The sequence below is a fragment of the Durio zibethinus genome, chromosome 18, assembly GCF_047325235.1.
Source record: "Durio zibethinus cultivar Kanyao isolate XHJ-2024 chromosome 18, ASM4732523v1, whole genome shotgun sequence".
Taxonomy (NCBI): domain Eukaryota; kingdom Viridiplantae; phylum Streptophyta; class Magnoliopsida; order Malvales; family Malvaceae; genus Durio; species Durio zibethinus.
Window position 1 is genome coordinate 18,282,633 of NC_143179.1, and position 21,795 is coordinate 18,304,427.

Below are 21,795 nucleotides of genomic sequence, written 5' to 3' on the forward strand. Positions count from 1 at the left end.
ATATTAATAAGAACTTTTCCTATTTTAAAACATTTTAAAATTTTTATTTAACGATCACAAAAATCATTATGATACAAATGTTTAAAAAAATGCTTTGAGAGAAGTAATTATTTCTAAAATTGATGATGATAGGTAATGTATATGTAGTTTTCGGAATATTTTTGTTTTTTTGGTACACATTGACTAATCCTTTTTTTTTTTTTTGTAAATATATTTTCATTAAAAATTTCTAAAGAAATTAACTCAAACATATTTAGTCAGATTGCTACGTATCAGTGTCACAAATCAATTATATTTACAATAGATGAATTTTGTATAAATGAATGATTGCAACTTTAAATAGACAATGTAACGCATGAAATTAAATGGATGTTGGACTTCTCTTTCATAAACTTTTTATTTCATTCTATATTAACCATTTATTGCCACTTTATCGTTTAGTTATTGTTGTTGTATCTTATGAATATGGCGATTTAGCTCTTCGACTCTTTCAATGTCTTAAGACTTTAACTTTATCTTGTACTATTTCTTTTATTTTATTACAAAACTTTGTACAAACATTATTATCTTTTCTGTTTTTTTTTTTTTTATTAGCAGTTATATATTTAAGCCTTTAATGTTAAAAAAAAAAAAAAAGAAAAGAAAATGCACCTCCCAATGCTAGTATATACAAAGAATCATAGTCCCGAAGCTAACTTACAAAAGCTTTCAATTTCAACAGCGTCACGGCAAACGTCACATCTTCAATCTCAATCAATAAAATCCTTCAATACTGTCCACAATTTCAGCATACACAAACTTCATAGCTCAAAGCTTTAACATGGCTCAGCCCCAAATCCTCTTGGTAACATTTCCTTCTCAAGGCCTCATCAACCCTTCTCTTCAATTCGCCAAGAAACTAATAGGCAATGGCTTCCACGTCACTTTCATGACTGCCGTCTCTGCCTTCAACCGCATGAACAAAACCAATTCCCCTCCTAAGGGCTTGTCGTATGCCACTTTCTCCGATGGTTACGACCAAGGGTTTAACTTTGGTACCGACGATGTCAGCCATTATATGGTTGAGATCAAGCGTTGCGGTTCTCAGACCTTGAGAGAGTTCATTGCTCGAAGTATCAATCAAGGTACACGGTTCGCTTGTATTGTTTATTGCACTCTTGTTCCTTGGGCGGCTGCGGTGGCTCGTGGGTTTCACATTCCGACCACCTTCCTTTGGAATCAACCTGCTACTGTTTTGAGCATCTATTATCACTACTTCAAAGGCTATGAAGATGTCATTGAAAATGGTATCAACGAGGGATCGTCTGTGATGGAACTTCCGGGTTTGCCATTGCTTACTCGCCATGATTTGCCTTCCTTTCTCATTCCCTCGAATCCTTATGCTTTCACGCTCCTGGAGTTTAAAGAGCATATGGAGATTCTTGACCAAGAAGTGAACCCAAGAGTTTTGGTCAACACTGTTGATGCATTAGAAGCTGATGTTATAGCAGCTATGAACAAGTATCATGTAGTGGGGATTGGACCGTTAATGCCATCTGCTTTTGTGGATGAAAAAAACCCTTATGAAACCTCCTTTGGTGGAGACCTTTTCCAGGTTAAAAAGGAGTATAAAGAAATGGAATGGCTTAACTCTAAGCCTGAAAGCTCAGTCATTTATGTATCGTTTGGAAGCCTTTCTGTCTTGGCGAAACCACAAATGGAAGAAATAGCAAAAGGGTTGCTTGAAAGTGGGCGTCCATTTTTGTGGGTGATAAGGGAGACTAGAGGAGAACAGAAAGAAGAGGATCATGAGGGATTGAGTTGTGAGAAAGAATTGGAAAAGCAAGGGATGACAGTGCCATGGTGTTCACAAGTAGAAGTTCTTTCCCATCCATCTGTTGGATGTTTCCTGACGCATTGCGGATGGAACTCAACGTTTGAAAGCTTGGTTTCAGGGGTTCCAATGGTGACATTTCCTCAATGGACAGATCAACCAACCAATGCAAAGCTTGTCCAGGATGTGTGGAAGACAGGGGTGAGGATGAGAAAGAATGAAGAAGGAATAGTTGAAGGTTGCGAGATAAAGAGATGCTTGGAATTGGTGATAGGGGGTGGGGAGAGAGGAGAAGAAATGAGAAGGAATGCCAAGAAATGGAAACACTTGGCGAGAGAAGCTGCAAAGGAAAATGGATCATCTGATAAGAACCTGAAAGCTTTCATGGAAGAGCTTAACGGTTGCTAAACTTGGTATTGGTAGTGCTCTATGGTTAACAGCTCTTTTCCTTTGTCTTTATCTCTCTGGGGTTAGCATTTGCTTTTTTCCACCTATATTTTCGTTCCGGCAAGATGTACGTCACATTTGTCAATCGGAATTTATATCTATCATTCTTATTTTATGGCATCGGCATGGCAAAATCACAAAGAAGCTTACCCTAATATATCCCACATTTAGGACAGGACTCGCACAAATATGAAGTTCGAGTAAGGATGAGTAATCGATCATATCAATTTGAAAAAATTAATAATTAATTTAATCATTTTTCATTTTTCAAATAATTAAACCGATCAAAAATTTTTAAATAACCAACTATAACCGAATCAACTAAGTTAATTTGATTCGATTAATTCAATCAAATATTTTTAAAGAACACAGAGAAGAGACAAAGTAAATAAAAATTTAAACAATCCAGCATCATCATTCCAAAACCCCAAAAGGCATCTTTCTAGTTGGTTTCATAATTATTAAGTTATTATATTTAGTCTTTCAATTAATCATATCCCTATGTTTCCAAAATCACAATCACCAAATTTAACTATAAAAAACCTTGGAAATTAGCTTTTTCTGTTAATTATAGACAAATAAAACAGAATCAAGTAAATCCAGGACCATTAGCAATGAAGAACAAGAAAAAAGGATGGATTAAAAGAGTAGTAAAAGAGAGTTCACGGTGGTTGTAGGATGGGTCAAGGTGGCTGGGTCAGTACTCACGGTGGTGTCTTTCAGTGGTGCTACCCATGAGCCAACTGGGATTAGCAGGAAAATCTTGTCCTCGGTCTTTTTGATCTTGTGCAAATCCATCGATGATTGAATCTTGATTTGGGGTCCTTTTTTTTTGGGGGGGGGGGGGGGGGGGCGGGGCATCTTGAGGGGATTGGTAGCAGATTAACCGTAGAAGAGAAGGAAAGGAACAAGACAAAGACAGGTGTAACTCAAAAGAATACAAGAAGAGGTAAAGCAAATTCCATTTAGGAAGCGTGGATCTTAAGGGATTAGGAGAAGACTTAGGTATTTTTAGATGGGAAGTGGTATGTTCTTTAATTACTAAAATATACAACATCAATCCAGAAAGCTGATGATGCAGGAGAAACAACAGGACAATATAGTGGCTTTTTCAGTTGTTTTCCAGATTTTTTGGAGATTGAATAGTTTAAATTCAAGGGCATTAAACTTTCTCTTCTAAGCAGACTACTGTTATCTTAGTCTTGTTAGGAGCAGGTTATCTCAGGGTCTAGTATTGCTTGTAACTTTGGGACAGAAGAATTGTAATCCTTATAAACAAACTCGTTTATTTTGGAGAGAATGGATATTAGGCTTATTTCATATTTGAATGTGAAGCTCCATTCTCTTACATTAGGATATTCCTCTCAAACAAACCCAAACTGAAGCATAATACACAATGAAGTCCAGTCGCTCTACTCACAAAGACTTAAGGTTGTGGTTAGGTAATGTATTTGAAAAAGGGATTGTAATCTAAGCGAATTGTAAAGACCAAATTTCCAATTACCTTGTTTTGGAACTCAAAGAATGAACTTGGTAAATTCACATGCAACGCTAGCCTGTATTTTGTCAACCCACAATCCACCCTCTCTTAAATTGTCTAAATCCCCCATTCAAACACACCTTGGCCTTAGTTTTACACCTTGAACTTGTTCTTATAATTAGTATTGTTTATTGCTATTTGTAAAATTTTCCATGCATATCACTCTACACATTGGTTAACAATTATTTTTATCATAATTCTGCCATGGTAACCCTTTCTAAGTTTTTTGAAGTTATTCATGGTACAATTCTTCCATGGTTAGAATTTCCAAAATTTTCGGACTTATGATCTTAATTCAATCAAATTTGGAGTTTTTTTCCTTGATGAATTTCTCAAACACACTATACTAGTCAATTAATCTGCCTCTCCTATTGTTCTTATATTGATAAATTTAGTGTTCTGAGATTTCTTTATAAATCTAATGATTTTTACCCTTTTTCCTAACACATTAGAACGAAGTAAAGAACATTGAATTTAACAAAACGAGTGATAAAAAAAAAAAAAAACCCCAAAACTCACTGATTGTGAATCCGTTATATTCAATGATAGAATCACCGGGTCTAGCATTTGCTCTGTTCTCAAAATCCATTGTTTAAGACATGCCCGAACAGCAACCTTGCTTAACCCCAATTCTTAAGCACAAATCCTCGTCACGCTCTGCTCTCATCTTATTCAAGTGCTTCAATGCATTATCCGTCAACGTAATAGCAGGCGCCAGCCCTTCCGCTGTTGGCGCCGCTGGAACGGCAGTTGCTCGAATGGAAAGCGGTTTTCTACGGCTGAGACTGGATCGTGAAAACCGAAAAGAAATGAAATTATGGGGTGAATAAAAATATTGCTTCGAGTTGTTTGAGAAGCGAAGAAGAGATGGGCAGTTCGTTGAAATCGAAGAAATAGCCATTGCTGTGAAGAGAACTCAATTGAGAAAACAAAAAAACAAACAATTTCTTGTCTTCGTTTTTGGTGGGTTTTTTTTAGTTGAAATTACTGCATTTGGTACGCAATTAGGGGGAGATTTTTTTTTTTGAAAAAAAAAATGGTCATAAGTTGATTTGTTAGGCCAATTTGAAAATGGATCAAACGGTGGAAATAGATTTGTTTGTATTACTGATACATGTTTTTTTTTTTTTTTTTTAATTTTGAGGTCTGAAATTTTTTGCCGGTTCTCATTTTGTTTGTTGATCTTATTAAGACGTAAATGAATTCTACATAAATAAATTTTATTGTGTTAATTAATAAAATTTAAAATATTATTTATAATAATATTTATTAAATTTAATAAACTAATAAAAATCTAGTGAATAAAATTCGGTTGAAATGTGTGTTCACACGCGAACATTGTTCCTATTTTGCAAACAAAATACAATGTTAACAACAGAAATTTTTATTTGCTCTTGCAGTCATTCTGTTGGTAGCTCAAAGACAATTGACTGCTTCCTTAAAAGCTGTAAAATATACTTACTCACCAACCCAACCATTAGTGCTAATACACATGAGATCACCCTAAAACCTATCCCGAATCCCCAGACCCCAAAGAATAATCACCAAAAAAACTTTTGAAAGAATCAAAGAAACAGGAAAAGGTGAATAGCAACTATATGCAATCATTTGCAAACTTCAGCAAGCACAGCCTCCTCTCGGTTCAACTTCTGAACAAGTTTCTGAGATACCCCGGAAATAACTGCATAAACGAACCAGTTAGCCTCTGGGTGAAAAAAAAAATAAAGAATTCATTCTAACAGCTTAAATGCAACAGATACAGCAGTGTCTAAAGCAAGATAACTTCTCAGAAATCACAAGCAAAGCAATGGAAGATTAAGACATAACGGGAAATGAACCATGATCTGATAGAAACCATTATTTTTTTACTAAGGGGCAAGAGTTTCTGTGTTTTGCCTGGTACATCCCTTCCCCCGTAGGCTGATCTATCTCGGGTCTAGCAAATTAATGATAAATTACTTTCTCACAGCCTCTCATAGAATTCAAACCCAAGCAATAAAGAAAGGAGCACAGTTTCATGATATAAAGTTATATGCCAGATAAGGATCAAGTGAATGACAATCTTCACAGCTAATATATTCTGTTAGCAGTCAACCATGATTGTGGTATTAGATATAAATGATATTCAGGGGTATGCTACTTACATGTCATGTTCTTGTTCACTGGCTAGTGCAGTTTTTGCAACGCATAAAAATGCTTCATCAACATTGTAATCCTCTTTCGCTGAAGTCTCAAAATAGGGTATGTTTCCTCTGGTGGCACACCAATCCGTAGCATTTTTCTCTGATACCTGTGCATCAGTATTCTTAAATCAATCGCTTATAATTTATATATTATCAACATATTGTGGAAAAGGGTATCATACCACTCGGCTATTTGCACCATCTACGTCAATCTTGTTTCCAATTAATATGAAAGGAAATGTCTCAGGATCAGATGGATCTGCCTGCTTTAGAATACCAAATTATGGGGAGTCAAAACCAAGATTTTTGCCAAAAGAAAAAGCTTAATCACACTGGTAAATGAAGGTTAAGAGATGAGCAAGATGCAACGAGACAAACAGCAAAAAGAATTATGGAAGTTTGAGGTTCCACAAGGCAAAGTCAGAACATTGAATGGACCTATATTTTTAGTCAATGTAAAGCATGTACTCTGTATGTAGCAAGCGTCTAATAAACTATGTTCTATTTAACTTTCTGTCAATAGGTGTAAACGACATGAAAAGGCTTGGTTTGTGTTTATTTATGTTCATTTATTAAGCTTAACAAAAAAACACAAATAATATTTTAAGGTTCGTAAATTAAATGAACAGATCACAAATATAGCGAAGTCTGTTAATGTTTGATTCTTTTACATCCCTATGTGTCAATGCCTTACAGCAGGATAGGAGAAGAGATTTTTCAGATTGAGACACGTAACCAACATGTTAACACGAAATGAAATGAACAGAATTAAGACGCTAATTAGAAAGGAATCTTTTTGGACCTGTTTTAGAAATTCTTCACGCCAATTGTTTAGTGTTTCAAATGATCTGAGTACATTTACATCATGCACCAGAACACAGCAATCTGCTCCTCTATAAAATGCAGAACCTAGACTCTGGAACCTTTCCTGCCCTGCTGTATCCCATATCTGTCAGAACAGTTTAAGTATCAAACAAGTAAGAAGAAACTTGGTAAGTAGTGATTCAGTGAAAAAAAAAATTAAGAATACCCTTGCTTTTCATCACTTACTTGCAAAGTGACCAATTTGTTATCAATCTGTAATTCTTTGGTAACAAAGTCAGCTCCAATTGTAGCTTTGTAATGTTGATTAAACTGGTTATAAACATATCTGGATCACAAGTTAAGAATCTGTACAGCCTATGTAATTGTAATGGTAGTCTATAAATGCAGCAAACAATCAATCTTTTATCTTCAACTGCCCAACTAAAAATGAAGATTTATTGTCAATCAATCTTAGATAAATTAGCCAATGGGGAAGCACGAGAAATCAAAGAAATAGCCTGCAAATGATAAAATAAGAGCTTAGATTTTTCGGTTGTCAACTTCCAAAGGAAATACCAATGCAGAAAACAGGAAAAGTTAAGTAACAACAATCTGAGAGAGAAAAGGAAATACCAAAACTATAGATTATTAGTAATAGAACACCAAAAAAATTTCAGACACCACTAATTGATCACTTATTAGTAATAAAGGATACTGATTCATCAAAGATGTCTTTCCCACCCTGAAATAAAAGGAAAAATGAAAGTTGAAGAGAATAATCATGAGAGATAAACATTCAGGGCATAACTTGAAGACAAACTAGCTTCCTGCACGAATGAAAATGGAAAATTGAATCGTACCCACTATCGCCTAGGACAATAACCTTAAGCAGAGTTCTTCTTTTCATAGCAACATCCATGATGATGACCCAAAAAACTTCAAATAGAGAAAAAAGAAAAAAGAACTATTCTTCTTTGTTTGCAGGAATCTGTAAGAGAGATGAGAAAAGTTTGGAAAAGGAAGGCCACCAATATAAGGGGAACCTGTTTTCAATAATGTTCTTGATTCTTCTTAATCTTCTCTGATTCTCTTTTTTGTTTTTTTGGTTGTTGGCTCCCTTTTTTTCCTTTTGCTGTGTTGTTGAATGGTACAAGTGTAAGAGCATGTGAACCCTGGCCAACCAAAGCAAATGCTAGGCGCCAGCGAAGCTAAAATTTTCAAAAACATATATATAGAATTATAATCAAACAACTACATTTTCAATGTTATAATAAATAAATGTTTAACTGTTTTTAGTTTTATTGCATGCTGACGTGTCTCGTTGACTTGTCCTAGGAGACTCTTGCAATCGTGCTTCCCTCTTCCTTTTTTTTTTTTTTTTTTGGTCCACAAATCTTGGTGAAGTCTGATTCTGTAGGTTAAAGATGAGATTTTTCCTTCTATCACCCAATTGTTTCCGATAAAAGAAAATTGTTGTAGCAATTTGATTATTTTAATTTATGCCACTTGCCCACTTGAATGGAAATTTCAAGTCATATTTACGTTTATAGCAAGTAACTAATGTACTCCAGAGATAAGAATTGATTTTTACCTGAAAGATTGTTTATATATAAGATTCGGTATTATAATTACGAGAAATTATGAGAAATAACAAAAATTCTTATCTTCCTACCCAGTTTTGTTCTATAAATATATATATTATAAGTCGTACTACCCAGTTTCATGTAATTATTTCTTGTATGTTGTAACTGTCCTAAACTTGAAACTTATCACAATATTTGTATGAATTGGTAAGTTAACACGTTGATCAAATAGTTGAGTACGTTCTGCCTTTAACCTTGCCATTTCATTCTTAAAATTCAAAGCTTTTTTAATAATTAAAATTTGATATAAAAGTTGTTATCTGCTTTTAAGAAGTTTAAGTTTGGAGGTTCGAAACTTTACCTTTTTTTTTTTTTATATTTATCATATTTAAAATAAAAATTATGCATATTAAAAAAAAAGTTGAATTCAATCATATTTATATCATTTTTAGATTTTTTTTAATAAGATTTTTTATTTCATTTTAAATTTAAAAATTTTGAATTCAAATCTCAATTATAATTAAAAAAAAAATTCCATTCTGCTTGTATTGGCGTCTCGAGATGGGTCAAAATGGTATTTAGCACAAACAAAACTGATTGAGAAATTCGAGAGTAATTAGCACATTATTGGAGTATTGGCATTTTCGATTCATACAGCATAACCCTATTTATCAAGAATTGACCTTTTGTAGTCTAGTTAATTTATTCTTCTTAACATGATTATAAACGAGAGGGATCAATTTACATAAAAATAAATAAATTTGTTTAATTTTTAATTTTAAAAAATTCAAAAAATGAGATTATTTATTTATTTATTTTTATTCTTTAAATTTATTAAAATTAATAAATAAAAAATATAAAAAATTTTAATTTTATATTGACGTAAATTGATTCCTTCTCACAAATAAAATATATTTTGATTATTGCATGATTCGTCTAAAGGTCTGAAAGCATATTATCTACAATAATTATGATATAATTAATCAAATATAATTTAAAATTATGTAAGGATCATCAAAATTTTATATAAAATTCATATTTATAAATATTATATTCTTACATAATTTTTATTATGATTAAAAAAAATTATAAATGAAATGCTCCTCTTCTAAAGCATTGAATCTATCAGTGAATCTCTAGCTTTTGATTTGACCAAAATTGTTGAAGCATCAATTTAAATTACTAAGAATTTGATAAGAAAATTGAGGAGAGACCCACTCTTTTCCCAAAATTTAAACATTGAATCTAACCTTTTATTTTCGATTTTGCTTTACAGAATTCTATTCTATCCTATACTTTTTTTTTTTTTTTTTTTGGGGCTTTATCTATATAAGCAAAATGCCACGAACTGTTTTTTAACTTAAAATTAATTTTTTTATTTAATCGACTCATGTAATTATTTTAAAAAATAATATTCAATAAATTTATGATTTAAATTCAAATATTCACAACTATTGCACTTATCTTCAAACTTCAAGCCACGATCTCTTTGTAAAAATAATAGTAATAATAATAATTTTCTTGCCTTTTCCTGTGACTTCAACTACAAATTTGGTGAACTTCATTTTCAAGTGCCATGCTGACAACTTTAAAACAAAGGGAACCTAAAAACAACTGAATCTCCATGATCCATGATGGCTACGTAAAATTGAAGGATTTGCAACATTTGCTTATCTTTAGCATGACAATTTTAATTAAAGGATTTCTTGTTTTTTGTTGGGGTGACCTTTGCTTTAGTGATGGCAAATCATTTTCACAGTATCCAAACCCAACAAATAAAATGACATCTCACTAGATTTGCATTATCATTATAACTTTTTTTTTAACTATCATTATTTTTCAATATGAATTGTTGGTAATTAATAAAATATTAGCCAAATATGTGTTTTGAGTTGGGGTCCAACTTTAATCACATGGCTTAATTCCTTCCTCTAAAGTATCATATGTTGTGTAACAATAATTTGAATTTGATACATAAAATCATTCTCACTCTTTAGATACATTTGGATTGAGATCATATTCCATATCTTTTACAACATATTAAACACATGAGCAAAATTTTTAAACATTTTTGTTTATTAAATTTCTTTTGTTTAGTCCACAAGATTTAGTATAATCAAACTTGATTTTATACCTTATTTTGAAAAAAAAAAAAAAACAGGTATATTAATCAAACTAGATTTTATACCTTATAATCAAACTTGATTTTATACCTTATTTTGTATATTAATATGCTTCCATCATATGATCATATCTATGACCCCAAGAAAAAAAAAAAAAGGGTTCATGATAGATATTTTGACGATTGACCTTTTATTCTAAAAATTGACAGAGGTGAATGAGTAAATCGTTAAAGTTAACTAAAAATAATATTTACATAAAAAATTTAATTCATGATGTTAAAGGAATAAAAAATTTTGAGAATTTTTAAGTGAGAGATACGTGCTCCTCCAGAGCAATTTTTTGACATATTATCAATTGAGTTTTTTAACAATAAAAAGGGATTAATATAATAATACATGTCTCATTTTTTTAATAATTTTTTTTTTTTTAATTTTGAAGTATATCTAACATAGTGTTTAGTATAAGTAATCATTCAAAAAATTATGATAATCTATATATGGTGATTAGATCCCCATGTTTGATAACCACTTAATGATCTTATATGACAGTGATTTTAAATTATTGAGGGTGATTAGATTATTATTTTGGAAGTTTATATAATTTTCATCTAAAAAGTTGAAAAACTATTATTACTGATGTGAAATGATAAATAAAATTAACAATAATTAATATTAGTTATTTAATATGTAAATTAAAATTTTACTTCTTTCTAAAATTAATTGTAATTATAATTCTTATATTTTTCAACTAATATTTATTATAATAAATCCAAAAATATTTTGTATGATATTTTTAATTTTTAAAAATTTATTTATAATATAATCTTTTGATTTTAATATATTAGTTTTATTTTCTAATTCAAATAATTTTTACATAATTTATATTATAAAAACTAGTTTACTACCAATAAATATATTTTTAATTTATTAATTTAATTATATTTAGTATGAAGTAAATAAAATATTATTAGTATTTTATATACAAAATTATAAAATGTATGATTATTTTGATACTTTCAAACAAAATAATTTTTAATTTTTAATAATATCAAATATAATGATATTTCATTATTAAAAATTAATGATTCAGAAAAGTAATTTCAGATCATTATTGATAAGATCACTTCAATAATTAAATTATCATTATAATCTTCAAAAAATATCAAACCCTACCTTTCATTCTCTTAATCTCATTAGTAAAATTAACAACTTTGCTATCAATATATTTAATAAGTTTTATTTAAAAAAGATATTAAAACATTAAAATTATTTAAAATTTTATATACCCGTTTATCCAAAAATCGGGTCTTGAGTAGAGATGGTAGATTACCTCAAATCCATTAGGTTTTCACCCTATCAAACTTTATAAGATCGAATTTTATATTTTCAAAATCGGATTGCGGGTTAAGAATAGTTGAATTTTTAAAAAAATTATTTGATTCCGAGCAGAGATTATTTATGAATAAACCCGTCTGTTCTGAAATATTTACAAAAATACCTTTATTATGCATATAAATTTTTTAGGATTTCACCGACACATTTTCTCATTTCTGCCGTTCTTATATTTGTCACTCTGTCTCCCTCTCTCGATTTCAGTCTCAGGTTTCATCTTCTGCCATGCCCTTCCCTTTCGTTGTCGGCTTGCTGGTAAGGATTAGCCCAAGGTTGCGAAGAAAGGGGGGGTAAATTTCTTAAAATCTTTAATGAATTTCATTGAGAATCTGAGTAGAATATTCTCTCATTTTGAAACCAAAATGCACGGAAAATTCTCCATACGGTTAAACCATAAAATGGGGTTTTCTGCTTTTGTGATAGATTTTGGTATAAAACTATAAACTCTGGTCCTTGTCCTACTTCTTCTTCATGTACAGAGCTGCATTTTGTAATGGGTTAAGCTTTATTCACTAGGAAATATAATAGTTAGATTCATCGGATAATTTGCCTTCAGATCTTCTTTCTAATTTTTTGATTGTTGGCTTGATTTGATATTTTCGTTTTTCAAATATTCAAGTTCAAGATTGGAAATTCTTGTTCTTGTATATAAACAGGTAAAGGAATTTTAATAGCTGATTTGATTTATATTAATATTTAAGCCCAATCCCCACTCTTAACCATGGACTTGGAGTGATATTGTTTCTGGGCTAAAAGAAACATTAGCCCGTTAATATGGGCCTCCAAACTTTATTTGTTGAAAACTAAAAGTTTCATTACTTTAAATTAAATTTCTTTAATTTTTATTATTTTTATCCGATGCAATTATTTTTATATACCTGTAAGTTTATATAATTTGAACATAAATTTTATTTACTTGAAAAAAATAGTATTTTAAATGTTTAAATAATATACGTGAGAATTTATTTATATATATATATATATATTTTTTTTGCATGCTTGTTAATAATATCTTGATCTTCAATATTTATAAGATTTGTAAAATTAATTTTTACACTTGTTTTAAGCTTTACATTTTATGTAAAATTATGTTATTGTAAAAGATGGAATGAAATAGTTTTAAATTTTAAGAATAGTATTAAATTTTAAACAATTATTTAAAAGAATTGTTGTAAAAAAATTTTAATAAGAATGTATCAATTTCTATTCATAGGATTTTATAATCAATTTCAAAGGAAAAAAAATTTACATTTTGGTTCCAAAAAAAACCAATAATACCATAAAAGAATTAAATTTTAAATTTAATTTTAAATAACTAAACATGATTTTACTTTTATATTAAAAAATTATGCTAGAATTAATACTGCATCTTAGTCATTTGCCTTTATTTATAAATTAAAAAAAAATAAATAACAGAAAAAGTGCAACAAAATCAACAATTAAAAGTAAGCATATAGAATCTTTTTAAATAAATAAATAAAACCAACAAACAACGCTTAAACAATTAAATCAATATTTTTAACTTTCAATTGTCAAAATACTTCAAAAGAGTTGTTATTGTGTTAGACCAATTTTCTTCCTCCTTTTCAATATCCATGAATTGTCAAAAATATTTTTTAAGATCCATGCATACACTTTAAAATAAACAAAATATTCAAAATTTACTTAAAATTTTCAAAAACAAAAAGGTATTGATTTTAACTTTTTAACACGTGGATGCATATATCATAAAAAATATAATAAAAATTTTGTGCATCTTAAATATTAAAAAATTATAAAAACATAATAAAAGATTATCTGTATCTCACACGTTAAAAACCATTTCTTTTCAAGCATAAGGATTGAAAAAAATAAAAAAAATAAAAAAGTAAAATTAACATTGAGAATATCATTAAAGAATAAGTTATCTTTTAATGTATGTAATATTTGTTCTTTTTAAATTTAAAAATAATCAAGTAATGAAGAATTATTATGAAATCTTTAAAAATAAAAGTTATATTTTAAAATTATATATTTTAATTATTAAAATTTTATTTTATAATATTATTACTTTTTTTAGATTTTTAGATTTAAATAGATATATTTATATTATTAGAAAACTTATTTTAAAAGATAATATATCATTATATTTGAAATTTTAAATTGAAAAAGATATATATTTAGATTATTTGGAAATGTATGTTTTTTAAAAAATAATATATTTAAATTAGATTTTGTTGTTAGCAATTTAAAAATAATTGAATGGGTCTTTCAATTAAATTTAAAACTTTTAGATAATTAAATTATTTTTAAATATATATTTTTTGATAAATAGCTTAAAATTAGAAAATGTTTTACTTGTCATTACAAAAGGAAACTTTAGATATTTTCTTACGTATTGAAAAGAGAAACTATCTACCTAAACATCCACATAAACAAATTTTATCATATTTCTAAATATATTATAATATAATATTTTATATGATTTGCTATTTTATAATTCAACTTTTACATTAATTTTTTTCTTCCTTATTCCTTTTCATTCTTATTACCAAATGTACGGATACATAAATTAATTACTAAAAAAATTTTATTATCTTTGAACTTGGGTTTAGTTTAGTTTAGTTTAGCTAGTTTATAGCATTGTTATTATGAAATGGCTTACAATAAGTTTGAAATTTAAATTTAAATTTTTGCATTTTTTTTAATCTTTATAATGCCACCTTTTTTGTAAAAAAGTTTATTATCTTTTACGTTTTATATATATTAACTTTTTAGGTGAGATGATGATCTAAGAGAGAGATGAATTAAATTTCTTTAAATTCTTTTCAAATAATGATTTCAAAATAATTGAATAAAGAATTAATTCAATAAACACTTTTGATGAAAATGTAATGCAAACAATAACAATTGATGAACAAGGAATCAAATATAAACAACAATAAATGTAAAGAGATAGGGATAGAGAAATCAAAAACAAAGATTTATAAAGGTTCGATTATTCTTCACAAGACACCTACGTCATCTTTTCTTGATTGTCCACATCAAGGCTTCAATCCACTATTCTTGAATTGAAATTATAACCCTATCTTTTTCTTTTTAAGTCTTAAAATAGAAACCTTACACTCTCTACTTTTTAGGCTAAGTAGTAACCTTTCAATCTCATAAATTCAAAAAGATATCGCGCCTCTTAATTACAAAGTCACTTAATAAAAATGCAAACATAAAATATCTCTCAAAGGCTAAGTGTTTACCTAATGAAGTATAAAGAAATTTGATGAATGAAAAACACAATATTGCTTGGATACAATAAATACAAAAGATATAGATTTTAAGCTCTAACAACTCTTGATTCTATGAAAAAATAAAAATATTACTTGTTGGCTCTTGCTCTTTTGCTTCATCAATTTTCTTGGTGTGTTAGAGTAGCTAATATATAGAGAAATTGAAGAACTAGCTGTTGGGGATACTTGGGATAAGGAAATAGCCATTGAAAGCATAAGAAACTAGCCGTTGAATTTGTTCTAAGGCATACCCAATCGATCCCTTTCATGAGGGGATCGATTAGTTCACTTTTGCTGCCCATTTCACGCTTGAAAAACAAAACTTGATCAATCTCTTTATTTAAGGGATCGATTGGTTCAAGTTTTAAAACCAATTCATGGCTTGAAAAAGCCTACCCGATCGATTATTTCCTTGAGGGGATCAATTAGTTCAAAGGGGTGATCAATCCCCTAAATAGTTTGATCGATCCTTTCTTCAACCAGGAGCACCAACCTGCATTCTGTAAAAAAAATCAATTGATCCCTTCTCTGAGGGGATCAATCCTGTCCATCTAGGTGAATGTCTCATGTTTTGTACTATACTCATTAATTTGATCATATCTTGAGTTATACAAATCTAAATCGCAATCATTTGAAGATTTAGAAACTAGACTTAAATGATTTTTTATCATTAAAATTCATCCCCTAAATTAATTGTGTACGAATTATAGTGAATTTTTAAATTTATCCCTTGTGCAATTTTTAGACAACTGTAAAGTATCTAGTAAAAATTCAAAATCTTTTCCTAAAAAATTTGAATTTTGATTTTGTGTGATCCATTAGAAAGTAAACTAAAAAAGCTTTCCAACCATATAAAATTCAAATATTAAAACTTTGTGAATTAATACAAAAAGATAAAACAAGTTCAATGTTGAAAAACTTTGTTTTTATAAAACAATTTTCTTAAGTTAATCTATTTCTTAAAACCAATATTATCAAAATTGTATTAAATCCAAACTAAAAAAGTTCACTTTAAAATCAACAATTGGACTTTCATTTAAGCTTAAATAAATAATGTTTAAAAATAATTTTGATTTGAGAAATAAGAAAACATGAAGAAATGTTTCTTTAAACTTTGAAAATCATATTATTTATTTAGTACAAAATATATAACTTAAGAACATGTACTAAATAAATCTTTTTTAAAATCTTGATCAAGCTTATTCAGCTTAATATTTTGTTATTTTAAAAAAAAATGATCAATTCAAGGTTAACAATGTAAGAAAAATATTTTTAAGTGTTTGACAATTCAAGTGCCCGACTATATAAGAAAATAGATATTCATAAATTTATTATTTATTACTTTAATATCATTTTAGGAATTGTCAAATTGTGTAATACCAAAAGCATTGATTTATTTTTGTTTTAACCTTTCTTTCTACTTAAGGGAAACAACAAAGAAATGGCAATACAGCATAGCAAATTAGCATATAGTCTTTCGACAATAATAATAAATATCTATACTCTATACATTAAAAATATCCCTAAAAGTTTAAAGAGTTGACAACTGTCATGATTTATAGGTTTTGTGGACTTTGAGATCTGAGAGATGGGTTTATGTTTAAATTTTTTTTTTATGAAAGGCTTTAGAGTTTGTGGTATGTTAATTATTGTTTATTGGGTTTATTTAAGTAGGATTTATTTTGAGTTTGTTTTAGAGGTTGAGCCCTCATAATTATCAATACCAAAATTCAAGTTCATAGGCATTGCTGTAATTTGATGCAATTCTAAAAATCCTATCATATATAAAAGTTTATAAATTATTATAAAAAAATTCAACTATTCCAAGAGTTGAATTTTTTTTTACGGATCTAAATTATTAAATAAGGTTTGTGTTTTTATCTTTTTCAATTTTCTTCTTTCTTATTGTGAAATATTTTTTCTATACATGTTTTTTTGTTTTAATTATAAAAGTAATAGTCTAATAAAAAAGCTTATGAAAAATAGAAAGATATTATTAAATTAAAAAACAAATAATTAAAATAAATTATGGATTGAACAACAAAGCATAACTTCAAAATGAATAGTTCCAAGTTGAATTGTTTTAGATTTTATAGCTTTTTTAAATTCAATCTCACTTTATCAACTATTACTAATTCATTAAAATTTATAAATATTGTCATTACAAAAACTCTAATTTGAACTATTTATAGCTATTTTGTTTTTAATCAAATCATAAACCAATTATCTTTACTATACTTTTTCATCTGTTCTCTAAAAATCAAATACCATTACAAGCATTTACACAGTTTCACAATCTGAATTAGTTTATACTTACACATGCATGACTTAATCTTTGAGACAAGCATATGATTACTGGCAGGATCAACCAGGTAGCATTCCTTCGGGACGTTGGCACTGCTTGGGCCTCGACCCACCGACCGAGCGATGGAGAGAGCCCGACGCGAAGCGCAAGCGTCGTGTGTGTCGAGCACGTGAAATGCATAGCATCGGACGAACGGGGGCCGAGAGCCTGCACCCGCTAAACGTTCCGCATCCGAGAGCACGATCGAACGCCGGTGCACCAATGTTGCCACGAAGGATTGGGTGGCGCGCTCGACACACCGGCCACGATTAACGTCTGACCCGTAGCCCCTCGAGACACGAGACGGATGAGGGATGACGAGACATCCGGTTTCCATCGATCTAGATATGCAACACAAGATCCCGATCGTACCCTCGGAATACGACGACCGCATAAGGGGAGATTGAAGAGGATGACGGATTGACAGTTCGATGCATCGAGCACGAAGCTTGCCAACACGCACAACCATAGCACCATTCATATGCCCATTGCGTACAAGTGGCAGCATCCACACACGTCGATCCATAACTCACCCGATCAATTACTCGAACGAGCGAAAAAAATAACGTGCGAAATCACGTCATAACCGCTTGGCATGAAAAAAACACGATCAAGGACCACGAGACTGCCCCTGCCATCCGACAGGCAATAATGTCACGACACCACCAATGCTTGGCCCGACGGGACCGCACGCCTTTAATGTTGAAAAAAAAAAAGACAAGAAAATGCACCTCCCAATGCTGGTATATATAAAGAATCATAGTCCCGACGCTAACTTACAAAAGCTTTCACTTTCAACAGCGTCACGGCAACGTCACATTTTCAATCTCAATCAATAAAATCGTTGCATAAAATCCTTCAATACTGTCCACAATTTCAGCATCCACAAACTCCATAGCTCAGAGCTTTAACATGGCTCAGCCCCAAATCCTCTTGGTAACATTTCCGACTCAAGGCAACATCAACCCTTCTCTTCAATTCGCCAAGAAACTAATAGGCAATGGCTTCCACGTCACTTTCATGACTGCCGTCTCTGCCTTCAACCGCATGAACAAAACCAATTCCCCTCCTAAGGGCTTGTCGTATGCCACTTTCTCCGATGGTTACGACCAAGGGTTTAACTTTGGTACCGACGATGTCAGCCATTATATGGTTGAGATCAAGCGTTGCGGTTCTCATACCTTGAGAGAGTTCATTGCTCGAAGTATCAATCAAGGCACACGGTTCGCTTGTATTGTTTATAGCACTCTTGTTCCTTGGGCGGCTGCGGTGGCTCGTGAGTTTAACATTCCGACCACCTTCCTTTGGAGTCAACCTGCTACTGTTTTGAGCATCTATTATCACTACTTCAAAGGCTATGAAGATGTCATTGAAAATGGTATCAACGGGGGATCGTCTGTGATGGAACTTCCGGGTTTGCCATTGCTTACTCGCCATGATTTGCCTTCCTTTCTCATTCCCTCGACTCCTTATGTTTTCACGCTCCTGGAGTTTAAAGAGCATATGGAGATTCTTGACCAAGAAGTGAACCCAAGAGTTTTGGTCAACACAGTTGATGCATTAGAAGCTGAATTTATAGCAGCTATGAACAAGTATCATGTAGTGGGGATTGGACCGTTAATGCCATCTGCTTTTGTGGATGGAAAAAACCCTTATGAAACCTCCTTTGGTGGAGACCTTTTCCAGGTTAAAATGGAGTATAAAGAAATGGAATGGCTTAACTCTAAGCCTGAAAGTTCAGTCATTTATGTATCGTTTGGAAGCCTTTATGTGTTGGCGAAACCACAAATGGAAGAAATAGCAAAAGGGTTGCGTGAAACTGGGCGTCCATTTTTGTGGGTGATAAGGGAGACTAGAGGAGAACAGAAAGAAGAGGATCATGAGGGATTGAGTTGTGAGAAAGAATTGGAAAAGCAAGGGATGACAGTGCCATGGTGTTCACAAGTAGAAGTTCTTTCCCATCCATCTGTTGGATGTTTCCTGACTCATTGTGGATGGAACTCAACGTTTGAAAGCTTGGTTTCAGGGGTTCCAATGGTGACATTTCCTCAATGGTCAGATCAACCAACCAATGCAAAGCTTGTCCAGGATGTGTGGAAGACAGGGGTGAGGATGAGAAAGAATGAAGAAGGAATAGTTGAAGGTTGCGAGATAAAGAGATGCTTGGAATTGGTGATGGGAGGTGGGGAGAGAGGAGAAGAAATGAGAAGGAATGCCAAGAAATGGAAACACTTGGCGAGAGAAGCTGCAAAGGAAAATGGATCATCTGATAAGAACCTGAAAGCTTTCATGGAAGAGCTTAACGGTTGCTAAACTTGGTATTGGTAGTGCTCTATGGTTAACAGATCTTTTCCTTTGTCTTTATCTCTCTGGGGTTAGCATTTGCTTTTTTCCACCTATATTTTCGTTCCGGCAAGATGTACGTCACATTTGTCAATCACGATTTTTAAGGAATTTATATCTATCATTCTTATTTTATGGCATCGGCATGGCAAAATCACAAAGAAGCTTACCCTAATATATCCCACATTTAGGACAGGACTCGCACAAATATGAAGTTCGAGTAAGGGTGAGTAATCGATCATATCAATTTGAAAAAATTAACAATCAATTTAATTAATTTTTATTTTTCAAATAATTGAATCGATCAAAAATTTTTAAATAATCAACCATAACCGAATCAATTGAAGTTAGTTCGATTCGATCAATTCAATCAAATATTTTTGAAAAACACAAAAAAGAGACAAAGTAAATAAAAATTTAAACAATCCAGCGTCATCATTCCAAAACCCCAAAAGGCATCTTTCTAGTTGGTTTCATAATTCTTAAGTTATTATATTTAGTCTTTCAATTAATCATATCCCTATGTTTCCAAAATCACAAGCACCAATTTTAACTATAAAAAACCTTGGAAATTAGCTTTTTCTGTTAATTATAGACAAATAAAACAGAATCAAGTAAATCCAGGACCATTAGCAATGAAGAACAAGAAAAAAGGATGGATTAAAAGACTAGTAAAAGAGCGTTCACGGTGGTTGGAGGATGGGTCAAGGTGGCTGGGTCAGTACTCACGGTGGTGTCTTTCAGTGGTGCTACCCATGAGCCAACTGGGATTAGCAGGAAAATCTTGTCCTCGGTCTTTTTGATCTGGTGCAATTCCATCGATGATTGAATCTTGATTTGGGGTCCTTTTTTTTTTGGGGGGGGGGGGGGGGGGGGCATCTTGAGGTGATTGGTAGCAGATTAACAGTAGAAGAGAAGGAAAGGAACAAGACAGAGAGGTGTAACTCAAAAGAATACAAGAAGAGGTAAAGCAAATTCCATTTAGGAAGCGTGGATCTTAAGGGATTAGGAGAAGACTTAGGTTGTTTTAGATGGGAAGTGGTATGTTCTTTAATTACTAAAATATACAACATCAATCCAGAAAGCTGATGATGCAGGAGAAACAACAGGACAATATAGTGGCTTTTTCAGTTGTTTTCCAGATTTTTTGGAGATTGAATAGTTTAAATTCAAGGGCATTAAACTTTCCCTTCTAAGCAGACTACTGTTATCTTAGTCTTGTTAGGAGCAGGTTATCCCAGGGTCTGGTATTGCTTGTAACTTTGGGACAGAAGAATTGTAATCCTTATAAACAAACTCGTTTATTTTAGAGAGAATGGATATTAGGCTTATTTCATATTTGAATGTGAAGCTTCATTCTCTTACATTAGGATATTCCTCTCAAACAAACCCAAACTGAAGCATAATACACAATGAAGTCCAGTCGCTCTACTCACAAAGACTTAAGGTTGTGGTTAGGTAATGTATTTGAAAAAGGGATTGTAATCTAAGCGAATTGTAAAGACCAAATTTCCAATTAACTTGTTTTGGAACTCAAAGAATGAACTTGGTAAATTCACATGCAACGCTAGCCTGTATTTTGTCAACCCACAATCCACCCTCTCTTAAATTGTCTAAATCCCCCATTCAAACACACCCTTGGCCTTAGTTTTACACCTTGAACTTGTTCTTATAATTAGTATTGTTTATTGCTATTTGTAAAATTTTCCATGCATATCACTCTACACATTGGTTAACAATTATTTTTATCATAATTCTGCTATGGTAACCCTTTCCAAGTTTTTTGAAGTTATTCATGGTACAATTCTTCCATGGTTAGAATTTCCAAAATTTTCGGACTTATGATCTTAATTCAATCAAATTTGGAGTTTTTTTCCTTGATGAATTTCTCAAACACCCTATACTACTCAATTAATCTGCCTCTCCTATTGTTCTTATATTGATAAATTTAGTGTTCTGA

At 31.0% G+C, this 21,795-nt stretch overlaps 1 protein-coding gene and 2 pseudogenes across 4 annotated transcripts; 2 read left to right on the forward strand and 1 right to left on the reverse strand.

The window, feature by feature from the left end:
* Positions 1-624: 624 nt before the first annotated feature.
* LOC111299817 (phloretin 4'-O-glucosyltransferase pseudogene) lies at positions 625-2,380 on the forward strand (annotated as a pseudogene). The gene has a single exon (XR_016329944.1). The product of XR_016329944.1 is annotated as a phloretin 4'-O-glucosyltransferase pseudogene (transcript).
* Positions 2,381-5,100: 2,720 nt separating this feature from the next.
* LOC111300659 (ras-related protein Rab7-like) lies at positions 5,101-8,000 on the reverse strand. 2 transcript variants are annotated; one of them, XM_089747786.1, is made up of 7 exons: positions 7,648-8,000; positions 7,503-7,529; positions 7,034-7,133; positions 6,786-6,932; positions 6,166-6,249; positions 5,945-6,090; positions 5,101-5,481 (listed from the first exon to the last, which is right to left on the reverse strand). In XM_089747786.1, the coding sequence occupies exons 1-7, from the start codon at positions 7,704-7,706 to the stop codon at positions 5,418-5,420; spliced, it is 627 nt and encodes a 208-aa protein (XP_089603912.1). In that variant the 5' UTR covers positions 7,707-8,000; the 3' UTR covers positions 5,101-5,417. The 2 variants fall into 2 exon arrangements, with proteins under 2 accessions (XP_089603912.1, XP_022752015.2); XM_022896280.2 differs by having other exon boundaries at positions 6,166-6,246; positions 7,648-7,998.
* A 9,353-nt stretch (positions 8,001-17,353) lies between these two features.
* LOC111300660 (UDP-glycosyltransferase 75C1 pseudogene) lies at positions 17,354-19,970 on the forward strand (annotated as a pseudogene). Its single transcript, XR_016329945.1, has one exon. The product of XR_016329945.1 is annotated as a UDP-glycosyltransferase 75C1 pseudogene (transcript).
* Positions 19,971-21,795: the final 1,825 nt, after the last annotated feature.

What these genes read in the sequence shown, in the direction of transcription:
- LOC111300659 (XM_089747786.1), bottom strand. Translation starts at nt 7,706, where the DNA reads ATGGATGTTGCTATGAAAAGAAGAACTCTGCTTAAGGTTATTGTCCTA. An exon ending in AAGACATCTTTGATGAATCA is followed by an intron (nt 7,134 to 7,502) that starts GTATCCTTTATT and finishes CTTGTGATCCAG; the next exon opens with ATATGTTTATAACCAGTTTA. An exon ending in ATGGTGCAAATAGCCGAGTG is followed by an intron (nt 6,091 to 6,165) that starts GTATGATACCCT and finishes ACTGATGCACAG; the next exon opens with GTATCAGAGAAAAATGCTAC.